This window comes from Ranitomeya imitator, chromosome 1 (genome assembly GCF_032444005.1).
Source record: "Ranitomeya imitator isolate aRanImi1 chromosome 1, aRanImi1.pri, whole genome shotgun sequence".
In the NCBI taxonomy this organism is placed as follows: Eukaryota; Metazoa; Chordata; class Amphibia; order Anura; family Dendrobatidae; genus Ranitomeya; species Ranitomeya imitator.
In genome coordinates, this window is record NC_091282.1 from 666,814,725 (window position 1) to 666,828,185 (window position 13,461).

The following is a 13,461-nucleotide window of genomic DNA, read 5'->3' on the forward strand; positions in this document are numbered from 1 at the left end:
TTATTCATATCTTCTCTACAGCAAACGCTGAAGCAGAGAAGATATGAATTGCAGCTTCAGCACCAGATGCAGGGGACAGCGCTCATCTCTAGCGCCGTCTCCTGCACGGTGCGTGTGGTACCCAGTCGGCACACGTGTGCCACACTGATGTGCCACAGAAACGCAAGAGCACACGGACAATTCCGGTACCGGAATTATCTGGACGTGTGGGACTGCCCTAATAGGGAAAAGGTGGTGAAGAGAAAGAAACACGAATCTTTTGATTGGAGAGGAGATGCCACCACATGTCCCGGATATTTGTACCCATCCTACAAGCCCTCCGCAGGTGGAGCAACTTCACTGCTTTACGCATTTCCAGAGTAAAAACAATACAGAAGATAAGGCATAACTTCCCAATAAACATCAGTTATTTATGCACCAGTAAAGTAATTATCAACCTATCAATATTGTGTTGCAGTACAATAAGGGCCACAGGCCAAAAATCATTGCAAAAACCTATTTGATAAGAAAATAAATAGGGAAACTAACTGATCTTTGTACATTATAAGCCTCAGACTTCTACTTCAGGTTTTTTGTTTGTTTTTTTAATAGTTGTGCCTGGTTTTGCAGCTCAAATAAATTTGACTGAATTAAACTACAAAATGTAGGATCAGTGATGTGTTTTGTCAAAATCTCATCCATTTTCCTGTGACCATAACAGACTGCGAACTTTTCTCCTGCAAGTTTGGGCTGTGGATTTTCCATCCTATCACTTTATATGTGAACAAAACCTATGATTAAAAAGTAATTAAGGCCAGTCTCACACGTCCAGATATTTCTGGTAACGGAAGAACCGGTCCCGGAGCTATCCGTGTCACTGTGTGCACGTAGGCCATCCGTGTGTCCGTGTTTATCGTCCGTGTGCTGTCCGTGTATTGAAACAATTTGTTTCTATTTTAACCCTATGACTTAAAAAAAAAAAAAAAACATATGGACAGCACAAGGACGGCATCCGTGTGCGGTACGTGTTTACACGCACCCATTGACTTTAACCCCTTTCTGACAGACGTACTATCCCATCAAGGTGGTATGGGTCCGTATGACCGACGGGATAGTACGTTTAAAGCGATTAGCCGCGCTCTCGGGGGGAGCGCGGCCGAGTGTCAGCTATCACAGCTGACATCCGGCATTATGTGCCAGGAGCGGTCTCGGACCGCTCCTGGCACATTAACCCCCGGAAGACTGCGATCAAACCTGATCGAAGCGTTCCGGCGGCATAGATAAGCATCGCGCAGGGAGGGGGCTCCTTGCGTGCTTCCCTGAGACCCTCGGAGCAACGCGATGTGATCGCTTTGCTCCAAGAGTCTTTTCCCTGCAGGCCCCAGATGGAAAATAGCCGCGGGGCTCCTTCCGGGTCCTGCAGGGAGGTGGTTTGCAAGCGCCTGCTCAGATCAGGCGCCGGCAAGCCTCCTGCAGTGCCTGTCCGATCGCTGATATGACAGTGCATTACAAAGTCAATAGCAATAAATCACTTGGCACTCAGAAGTTCTTATGCAAGATGAAAAATGAACATTTCGTTTATTTTGTGCATCCAGTTCAAAGGTTTAAACGTTTTCTGTCTAATCACAAGACCTTCATCAGCAACAACTTTGATGTACTGGAAGCCAAACAAGATATGTGGGCCCAGAAAGTCAGCGCAAGACAATACCCGGGAGGTCATACCTCTATGGTCCTGGAGGAGTGGGAGATGAACGAGCAGAGTGAGAAAATCGCAGGGAAGTGGCACTGGTGCCTCCAAATGTGTGGCGCTGAGCTGCAGGGGTGGCCGTTGATCCCGCTCTGCTACGGCGTTCATCTCCCACTCCTCCAGGACCATAGAGCTACGACCTCCCGGGTATTGTCTTGCGCTGACTTTCTGGGCCCACATATCTTGTTGTTTGGCTTCCAGTACATCAAAGTTGTTTCTGATGAAGGTCTTGTGATTAGACCGAAAACGTTTAAACCTTTGAACTGGATGCACAAAATAAACAAAATGTTCATTTTCATCTTGCATAAGAACTTCTGAGTGCCAAGTGATTTATTGCTATTGACTGACGGGTTGGAAACCTGACTTGTGCACCTCCAAGGAGCCTTGAGTGCCGTGTTTACTTTCTCTAGTGCATTGCAAAGTGTCAGATCAGCGATTTGACACTATAACATGATGTCCCACACTGGGACAAAGTAAAAAATAAAATTATTTACATGTGTAAAAAAGAAAAAAAATCCTAAATAAATTTAAAAAAAAATATTGTTCCAATAAATATATTTCAGTATGTAAAAAAAAACAAAAAAACCACACAATAAAAGTACACATTTAGTATCGCCGCATCAGTAACAACCCGACCTATAAAACTAGTTTACCCCTTCAGTGAACACAGTAAAAAAAAAAAAAAAAAAAAACAACAAACAACAACTCTATCATCATACAGCCGAACAAAAAGTGGAATAACACGCGATCAAAAAGACAGATATAAATAACCATTGTACCGCCGAAAATATCATCTTATCCCGCAAAAAACAAGCCGCCATACAGCGTCATCAGCAAAAAAAAAAAAAAATGATATTAATGAGGTATCTCTGTAATCGTACTGATCCGAAGAATAAAACTGCTTTATCAATTTTACCAAACGCGGAACAGTATAAAGGCCCTTTTATTTTCACGGCTCTGCGTTATAAACGACTGTGAAGCACTTGGGGGTTCAAAGTGCTCACCACACATCTAGTTAAGTTCCTTAGGGGGTGTACTTTCCAAAACGGTGTCACTTTTGGGGGTTTCCACTGTTTAGGCACATCAGGGGCTCTCCAAAGGAGACATGGCGTCATATCAATTCCAGCCAATTTTGCATTGAAAAGTCAAATGGCTCTTCTTCCCTTCTGAGCTCTGCCATGCGCCAAAACAGTAGTTTACCCCCACATATGGGGTATCGGCGTACTCAGGACAAATTGTACAACAACTTTTGGGGTCCAATTTCTCCTGTTACCCTTGGTAAAATAAAACAAATTGGATCAGAAGTACGGTAAATTTTTTGTGAAAAAAGTTAAATATTCATTTTTTTTTTTTACATTCCAAAAATTCCTGTGAAACACCTGAAGGGTTAATAAACTTCTTGAATATGGTTTTGAGCACCATGAGGGGTGCAGTTTAGAAATATCGTACTTACCGATAACGGTATTTCTCTGATCGCATGACGGCACCACGGAGGGATCCGCCCTCAGGGACAGGAAACCCACAGGTTAAAAAAGGCGGGACCTCTCATCCACCTCAGTTTGGTTTACAGAGCCTTGCAGGGACTTTCTGCTGTAACTTAATTGGTTATTCATACACAAGAAAACATAACTATACATATGTATATATTTTTATATAAACTCCCCTTTTTTTTTTTTTTTTTGCGACACCGCGTGACTAAAGATTATTAGTAGTGTGAACACCCACACGTGAAGGGAGGGAATATACAGGTGCCGTCATGGGATCAGAGAAATACTGTTATCGGTAAGTAACTACGATATTCTCTTACTCCATGACGGCACCACGGAGAGAATTTCAAAGAATGAGTATTTAGGGTGGGACTACTGCCTCAAGAACTCTCCTGCCAAAAGTTAAGTCTGAGGAAGAAGATAGATTAAGCTGATAGTGCTTGAAGAATGTAGAGGGGGAAGACCAAGTGGTTGCTCTACATATTTGATCAATTGATGCTCCACCACGTTCTGCCCAAGAGGTTGCCACCGACCTGGTTGAATGGGCCTTAATTGTGTCTGGAGCTTGTTCCCCGGATGAGGTATATGACATCGTGATGGCATCTCTTACCCACCTTGCCAACGTGGCTTTCGATGCTTTGTGACCCTTATTTGGTCCCTGAAAGCAGACAGAGCCCTCCCTTTCCTACACTCCCTTGTAGCTGATAGATAGTGTGTTAGGCATCTCTTCACATCTAGTGTGTGTAAAGCTTCCTCTTTTTTGTTTTTAGGATTAGGGCAGAAAGATGGTAAAGCTATCTCCTGGGATCTGTGGAATTTTGATGCCACTTTGGGGAGGTAGGATGGGTCAGTTTTAAGGACCACTCTGTCTTCTAATATTTGGGTTAGAGGTGGGTACGCTGATAAGGCCTGTAGATCACTAATCCTGCGAGCTGAGGTTAGGGCCACCAACAAACAGGTTTTCAGGGATATTATTTTTAATGAAGCCTGAGATAAGGGTTTGAACGGTGCTTTAGTTAGTGCTGAAAGAACTAGGTTCAGATCCCAAGGAGGAGCGGTGAGATGTATAATTGGTCTGGACCTAGTAGATGCTTTAATAAACCTTTTTACCCAGTGATTCCCCGCCAAATCCTGGTTATAAAGGGCACCTAGTGCTGCAATCTGAACTTTCAGAGTGTTTGTTGCTAGGCCTTTCTCTAATCCTTTTTGAAGAAATTCTAGAATTTCCTGAATTGGCATTTGATTTGATAGGATAACCCCCGAAGTGGAGAGGAACTTTTTTCCAGACTTTGCAGTATGCTCTGGTAGTTATTGGTTTTCTACTGGCCAGCAGGGTTGAAATTAGATTTGAAGAAAACCCCCTTTTTGTTAACAGATCCCTTTCAAAAGCCAGGCCGTCATATGCAAACTTTTTATCTGTGGGTGATTCACTGGCCCTTGATGCAGAAGGTCTGGGATATCTGGTAGAACCCATGGATCCGCTATGGACATTAGGCGAAGCCATGGGAACCATACTCTTTTCGGCCAGAACGGGGCTATCTATCACTTTGGCTCTGTCTTCCCTGATTTTCTTCAAGACCAAGGGAATTAGAGCTATCGGAGGAAAAACATAAGCTAGATGGAAGCTCCATGGGATTAGAAATGCGTCTATAGCCACTGGACTCCCCCGTGGATCTATTGAGCAGAAGGCCTTCGTTTTCTGATTTTGATTGTTTGCAAATAGATCTATATCCGGGGCCCCCCCACTGATCCACTATGCGTTTGAATATTTTCAAATTTAACTCCCATTCCCCCTGTCTTAATTGAGTTCTGCTTAGAAAATCTGCAGTCTGATTTTCTGACCCTTTGATGTGAAGGGCTGCTAGGGATGACAGGTTGGCTTCTGCTTGTGACATGATGAGATTTGTTACTTTCATTAGGGATTGAGACCTTGTTCCCCCTTGATGATTTAAATATGCTGCTACCACCCTGTTGTCTGTCAGTACTCTCACGTGGTGAGAACGGAGGGATGTTAAAAAATGATTGACGGCGTACTGAACTGCTAAAAGCTTTTTCATGTTTGAAGTAAGGCTTTTTTCGTCCCCAGACCAAGGACCTTGGGCAATTTGACTGTTTAGGTGGGCTCCCCACCCCCAGGGGCTTGCGTCTGTGGTCAGGATTACAGAAACCGGCCATATCCATGGAACCCCTCTCCTGAGATTGGACGGATCTGTCCACCAAGCTAGCAAAGCTTTTGTCCGAGAGGATATTTTTAATTGCTTCTCTAAATTTTCTCCTGCGCGGGGTATCCCCTCTAGTATCTCCCACTGGAGATCTCTCGAGTGGCTCTGAGCCCACTGAACCGCTGGGATACAAGCTGTCATTGACCCCAGTATGGACATGGTTTTCCTTAAGGTGATCAGCGGAGTGAGACTCAAATGATTCACTAGGTGTATCATTTTGGATACTTTTACTTCCGGCAGACGACACTCTTGCTTTGCTGAGTCTATTATTATCCCCAAGTACAGTTGCACTTGAGACAGGATAAGCCTGGACTTTTCCAGGTTCAGCAACCATCCTAGCTTCGATAGGGCTATCATCACTCTCCCTAGTTGCTGGCTGCAATGAAGAGAGGAACTGCCCATCACTAGGAGGTCGTCCAGATAAGGGACAATCAATATATCTTGTTCTCTTATGTGGGCCATTACTTCCGCCATTAGTTTTGTAAATATCCTTGGGGTGATGGCTAGACCAAACGGAAGAGCCCTGTATTGGTAATGTTTTAGTTTCCCTTGTATCATCACTGCCACTCTGAGGTATTTTTGAAAATCCGGATGGATTGGCACATGATAGTATGCGTCTTTTAAGTCTATAACAGTCATGAAACAAGACGGGATAAGGGATCTGACACATGATTTTATTGTTTCCATTTTGAATTTTTCTATCACCAGATATTTGTTCAATTGTCTCAAATTTATTATTACCCTGAAAGTTCTGTCTGGCTTTGTTCGAAGAAAGAGCGGAGAATAGAACCCTTCCTGTTGTGGAACTTCCTGTATAACCTTCTTTTCCAGAAGACTGAGGACTTCTTTCTGGATACTCAGCTGCTCGACCGCCGACTTCCTTTGTGGTGTTACAACAAACTGATTGTGTGGTGTTGTGCGGAACGTTAGTTTTAGGCCCGTCTTTATAATGTTTAAAGTCCAAGCACTTCCAGAAATTTTTTCCCAGGTTTGAAGAAAGTGGGTCAGTCTCCCTCCTACCTGGGGCGCACCCTCATTGTGGCTGTTTTTTATTATCCGGTTTGTTAAACATAAAACCTCCTCTTTTGAATTTTCTGTCTTCCCACCCTTCCTTTTGGTTTTTTGGTGGGCGTCTTTGTGTGAACCTCCTCCCTCGAAAGGGCCGCCTATAGGACTGATTTGGGAATCCTGGAAAGGCTTTCTTTTTATCTACCGCTTTCTCGAGGACATCGTCTAGGGTGGGCCCGAACAAAAATTCACCCTCGCACGGTATGGAACATAACTTAGCTTTAGTTTGCAAGTCCCCTGGCCAGCACTTCAGCCATAGTGCTCTCCTGGCCGCATTTGAGAACGAAGCTTATCTCGCTGTCAGCCTAACTGAATCAATGGAGGCATCTGCTAAATATGCCGCAGCTCCTCTCATAGCTGACACGGAGTCCAATATAGCCTCTCTTGGGGTTTTATTTTTTATTTGAGTTTCTAAATGATCCAACCAGATCATCAGCGCTCTGGTTGTACATGCGGAAGCTATACCGGGTTTTAATCCTCCGCTGGCGGCCTCCCAGGACCCTTTTAAGAAGACATCGGCCCTCTTATCCATAGGATCCTTAAGAGTCCCCATATCCTCAAAAGGCAGAGCGAATTTTTTAGAAGCCTTCGCTATAGCAATGTCTAATTTTGGCGCCTTTCCCCATGAGGCGCAGGCCGGGTCATCAAATGGATATTTCCTTTTGGGTGTTAATACTTTTTTATCTGGTCTTTTCCACTCCTTTTTTATTAGGGCCTGTATTTTTTCGTTTAATGGGAACACTCTATATTTCTTTTGTTCCAGGCCACTAAACATAAGATCTTGTACAGATTTTTTGGAACGAGTGTCTGTCAGACCCATAGTTGCCCTAACCATTTTGACCAGCGCATCCGTTTCTTCAATTGGGAAACAGTTGCGGCCACTTTCTGAGGATGCGGAGGAGGAAGCTGAAGCTGTAGAGCTATCTGAATTATCACTTGTACTATCTTCCTCGCTGGAACTGTAATCTGGAGTTTTCTCTTTACGTTTTCTTTTACGGCTTTTTACGCTTTTTAGTGCGTCAGCCACTTGGGTTTTAATTAAGTCTTTTAGTTCGGACGTGAATCTTGGAGTCTCCTCATTAATGGTGTTCTCAATGCATAACGCATAGTGTTTTAGCCCATGTATCCGGCAAACTGAACAAAGCGGGCACACTCTATGCTTATTTTTCGCCTGGCATTTCTTTCCCTAAGAAAACAATAAACCCCTATTAGAATGTACACTTTCACGGAGGTCACTTACCCTCCTAACGAGAGGAAGATACCGGTTCTGGTCTTGAGGACGCTTCCTCCTGGATCCACCAGATGCTCTGCTGCGCTGGGATCCTGAGCTGCTGCGCTGCGTAGGCCTTTGCGAAGAACGGCACTCTGCGGGGTTTTTTTACATGGATGTCTGTGGAATTTCTTCCACCGACTGCTCTATTCCACTCATGGTGGTACTTTCTGAGCAGCGGTATGCCTCTTCCCTTCCGGCTTTATCCTAATAGAGCGGCGCAAGGCAACATCCGGTTTACCCAGAGGTACCCTGCGCCGCCCCGGAAGTGACCCCCGCGCCTGCGCAGTAAGTGTTCAGGCCTCACGCGCGCTCACTAGCTGCCGGCTCACAGGAGGGACGGAGCTTCCGCATCGCCGCTGCTCCCTGCATCAGACCGCCTGTCGGTGACCGGCGTCACCTTCCCCTGTGCGCCTCATGGACCGGCGGAGATACTCCAGGTAGCCGCCGCTACCTATTACCGGCCGTTTTTGAAAGAGAAGAGGCAGACTCGGTCCTCTTCACTGCCTCCCCTCCGCACATCTCTACGAGGCCCGCCGACCCCGGAATGCGCCCTCAGGGAGGAATCCACCCGTGACCGTGGCAGGGCCCCCCGCTGCCTGAACTTGGCCCGATGGTCCCTGGAATCCTGGGTGTTGAGCTGTGGGATCCCCGTCAGGGACAGGAAACCGAACTGAGGTGGAGGAGAGGTCCCGCCTTTTTTAACCTGTGGGTTTCCTGTCCCTGAGGGCGGGTCCCTCTCTCCGTGGTGCCGTCATGGGGTAAGAGAAATGGTGTCACACTTGGGTATTTTCTATCATATAGACCCCTCATAGTGACTTCAAATGTGATGTGGTCCCTAAAAAAAAAAAAAAAAACGGTGTTGTAAAAATGAGAAATTTGCTGGTCAACTTTTAACCCTTATAACTCCCTAACAAAAAAAAAAAATTGGCTCAAAAATTGTGCTGATGTTAAGTAGACATTTGGGAAATGTTACTTATTAATTATTTTGTGTGACATCTCTGTGATTTAAGGGCATGAAAATTCAAAGTTGGAAAATTGCAAAATTTACAAAATGTTTGCCAAAGTTCCGTTTATTTTCCACAAATAAACTGATGCATTGTCAAGGAAATTTTTACCACTAACATGAAGTACAATATGTCACGAGAAAACAATGTCAGAATCACCGGGATCCGTTGAAGTGTTCCAGAGTTATAACCTCAAAGGGAAAGTGGTCAGAATTGTAAAAATTGGCCTGGTCATTAACATGCAAACCACCCTTGGAGGTAAAGGGGTTAATGGGTCCGTGTGATCCGTGCGCTCCCACAAACCCCGACATGTCTCTGAGTTTTGCACACGGTCCGTGAAAACACGCTGACATCTGCAGAGACACATTTATTTTAATGTGTCTACGTGAGTCAGTGTCTCCGGTACATGAGGAAACTGTCACCACACGTACCGGAGCCACTGACGCGTGAAACCGGCCTAACACAGTAGAGCCCAGCAGAGAACAGACTGACTTTTCTTTCAATGGAAGAAAACATAATGCGCCCAAATAATTTACAGCGCTTTCCAGCAAATGGGGTTATCAATATCCCATTTACATGGTGTGGGAAAAAGGATTAGAAAAAAAATGGGAGTATGATGCAGGTTTCAAATCTGTAACATGCCCATTCTTGTGTGGATTGTCATTGCAGATTTCACTCTGCTCAGGGCTTTGTAATAGAGTAGGGGGAAATCCACAGCCAAATCCTGCAAGCATCACACCCAGATTCTGACTGTGGATGTAACTGAGATCAGCATGTCTGTAGCTACCTCATGTGGAGAAAAATGGGGAAAAGTCACATATATTCTGATGATACATATACATCAGCAACACATTTAGGCCCCACTTATATATTAAACCCAAAGTAAGATGTGCTTTAGCACAGAGCAGAAAAAAAATCTATAAAAGAAATAATGCCTTTTTCACTCACCGAAGTTAAAGGGGTTATCCACTACTCGAAAAAACCATTCTTAATTACTATATTCCACCTTCTGTCTTAAAAAAAAGATGAAAAAAAGAAGTCCTATACTGTCCTTGAGTACTGGTGTTGCTCCAATAATGACAGCACTTGCCCTCCCGGAGGTCATGTGATGTTATTAGTGATGGGCGAGTATACTCATTGCTAGGGTGTCCTCCGAATATTTGGGCGTGCTCAGGAATTTAGTTTTCGTTGCCGCAGCTGCATGATTTACGGCTGCTAGACAGGCTGAGTACATGTGGGGGTTGCCCGTTTGTTAGTAAATTCCCACATGTATTCAGCCTGTCTAGTAGACGTAAATCATGCAGCTGAGGCGACAAAAACTAAATCTCCGAGCACGCCAAAATACTCAGAGACCTCCTGAGCATGCTCCGGAAAATCCGAACTATGAGTATACTCGCTAATCACTAGATGGTATGTCATGCGAGCCCTGCACTTAATTATGGGACACTTCATTCACTTCCTTTGTACAAAACTGACACCCAGAAGTGAAAGCTTCGGGAGCTCTCCGGCTTCCTCCAAATGTCAGTTAAGTCCAAAGAAAGTTTAGCAGTCGCCAACTGGCTGTAGGACACACCTGACAACGTCAAGCCCCAGTGCAGTCATGGCTGGAACGGCACCGGCAGCAAGTATAAGCTGTTTCTATTTTATTAAAGGGGAATAAAGCAATTGAAAAGGGATGGTCCGAGTAGTGGACAACCCCTTTAAAATTCAAACTTTATTCCATAAGTAAAAACACGGATGGCCCAATCCGTCTGAGTATGGGCAGAGACATGTCAATCCAGGTCAGCAGGCAGAGAAGCTGCCAGGGACTGCCTGACTAACTAGTATACAGCGCAGTCTCTGTCCACAGCAGCTATTTAAGTATGTTTTTCTCTGAAACCCTGCAGGATTGAGTTAAAGGGAATCTGTCACCCCAAAATTCGCCTATAAGCTAAGGCCACCAGCATCAGGGGCTTATCTACAGCTTTCAAGATAAGAAAAAGAAGTTGGCTTATACTCACCAACGGGCGTCCCGATGCGGTTCAGTCTGATGGGCGTCGCGGTCCGGTGCCTCCCATCTTCATGCGATGACATCCTCTTTGGTTCTTGCTGTGGCTCCTGCACAGGCGTACTTTATCTGCCCTGTTGAGGGCAGAGCAAAGTACTGCAGTGCTCAGACACTGGGCCTCTCGGACCTTTCCCGACGCCTGCGCACTGAAGTACTTTGTGCTGCCCTCAACAGGGCAGACCAAGTACACCTGCGGCGGAGCAGCAGCATGAAGACAAGAAGATGACGTCATCGTATGAAGATGGGAGGCCCCAAACCGGTCCTCGACGCCCATCGGATCGCACCTGGTGAGTATTATCTAACCTCTTTTTATCTATCTTTCAGGTTACATCGGGGGCTTATCCACAGCAGTACAGAATGCTGTAGATAAGCCCCTGATGCCGGTGGCCGCAGTTTAGTTACATTTTGGGGTGACAGATTCCCTTTAATAGAGCCAGATACACGCTGACCAATTTTTGTAAAGCATACAGTGGGGCAAAAAAGTATTTAGTCAGTCAGCAATAGTGCAAGTTTCACCACTTAAAAAGATGAGAGGCGTCTGTAATTTACATCATAGGTAGACCTCAACTATGGGAGACAAATTGAGGGAAAAAAATCCAGAAAATCACATTGTCTGTTTTTTTATCATTTTTTTTGCATATTATGGTGGAAAATAAGTATTTGGTCAGAAACAAACAATCAAGATTTCTGGCTCTCACAGACCTGTAACTTCTTTAAGAGTCTCCACTTTCCTCCACTCATTACCTGTAGTAATGGCACCTGTTTAAAGTTGTTATCAGTATAAAAAGACACCTGTGCACACCCTCAAACAGTCTGACTCCAAACTCCACTATGGTGAAGACCAAAGAGCTGTCAAAGGACACCAGAAACAAAATTGTAGCCCTGCACCAGCACTGGGAAGACTGAATCTGCAATAGCCAACCAGCTTGGAGTGAAGAAATCAACAGTGGGAGCAATAATTAGAAAATGGAAGACATACAAGACCACTGATAATCTCCCTCGATCTGGGGCTCCACGCAAAATCCCACCCCGTGGGGTCAGAATGATCACAAGAACGGTGAGCAAAAATCCCAGAACCACGCGGGGGGACCTAGTGAATGAACTGCAGAGAGCTGGGACCAATGTAACAAGGCCTACCATAAGTAACACACTACGCCACCATGGACTCAGATCCTGCAGTGCCAGACGTGTCCCACTGCTTAAGCCAGTACATGTCCGGGCCCGTCTGAAGTTTGCTAGAGAGCATTTGGATGATCCAGAGGAGTTTTGGGAGAATGTCCTATGGTCTGATGAAACCAAACTGGAACTGTTTGGTAGAAACACAACTTGTCGTGTTTGGAGGAAAAAGAATACTGAGTTGCATCCATCAAACACCATACCTACTGTAAAGCATGGTGGTGGAAACATCATGCTTTGGGGCTGTTTCTCTGCAAAGGGGCCAGGACGACTGATCCGGGTACATGAAAGAATGAATGGGGCCATGTATCGTGAGATTTTGAGTGCAAACCTTCTTCCATCAGCAAGGGCATTGAAGATGAAACGTGGCTGGGTCTTTCAACATGACAATGATCCAAAGCACACCGCCAGGGCAACGAAGGAGTGGCTTCGTAAGAAGCATTTCAAGGTCCTGGAGAGGCCTAGCCAGTCTCCAGATCTCAACCTTATAGAAAACCTTTGGAGGGAGTTGAAAGTCCGTGTTGCCAAGCGAAAAGCCAAAAACATCACTGCTCTAGAGGAGATCTGCATGGAGGAATGGGCCAACATACCAACAACAGTGTGTGGCAACCTTGTGAAGACTTACAGAAAATGTTTGACCTCTGTCATTGCCAACAAAGGATATATTACAAAGTATGGAGATGAAATTTTGTTTCTGACCAAATACTTATTTTCCACCATAATATGCAAATAAAATGTTAAAAAAACAGACAATGTGATTTTCTGGATTTTTTTTTCCTCAGTTTGTCTCCCATAGTTGAGGTCTACCTATGATGTAAATTACAGACACCTCTCATCTTTTTAAGTGGTGGAACTTGCACTATTGCTGACTGACTAAATACTTTTTTGCCCCACTGTATATCAGCTGACAAGTTCTCCTTCATGGATAACCCCATTATTAAATAACCAATGGAATATACTGTATGTAATAATAAAAAAGGAGATAGGGACAAGCCGTCCAAAACATAATTCTTACACCAATACTGTTCTCTGTAACAGCTGGATGAAAGTGCGCCTTCAGAGTTCGGAGTAGTCGGTTGGCCTAGAATAGAAATGAGGAATCAATAATACAGTATTATAGATAACTCATACATTATCCTTTATTATTAAACTAGTCCAATGATGACCACTGAATAAATTATCTTCAGTCCAGGTGACTGACAGGTTTCTCCCATATGTACATGGAAAAAGACCTGACAATTTATCGAGGAGAGAAATTGGCTAGAGAGGTCATCGGATTAATAAGGTCTCTCCTCCTTTACAGTTCTGCCCAGATTTTCAAGGTATATTGTCTCTGAAGAGTACTTCAGTGTGAAATATACCTGGATGTGATCGTGCAGCAGACTCTGATACGAGCTGCTCGTGGTTTGGGCAAAATGAATATAAATGACAGTTTCCCTTTAAAGAAGTTGTCTGGCC

At 44.6% G+C, this 13,461-nt stretch overlaps 1 protein-coding gene across 2 annotated transcripts in view; it reads right to left on the reverse strand.

Annotated features, from left to right (window-relative positions):
• Positions 1-13,461, reverse strand: part of NUSAP1 (nucleolar and spindle associated protein 1) — a 129,347-nt gene that overhangs the window by 114,735 nt on the left and 1,151 nt on the right. For both annotated transcript variants that reach the window (XM_069729299.1, XM_069729289.1), the window contains exon 2: positions 13,019-13,084. In XM_069729299.1, coding sequence (XP_069585400.1) covers positions 13,019-13,084 — 66 coding nt within the window. The remainder of the gene's footprint in view (positions 1-13,018; positions 13,085-13,461) is intronic.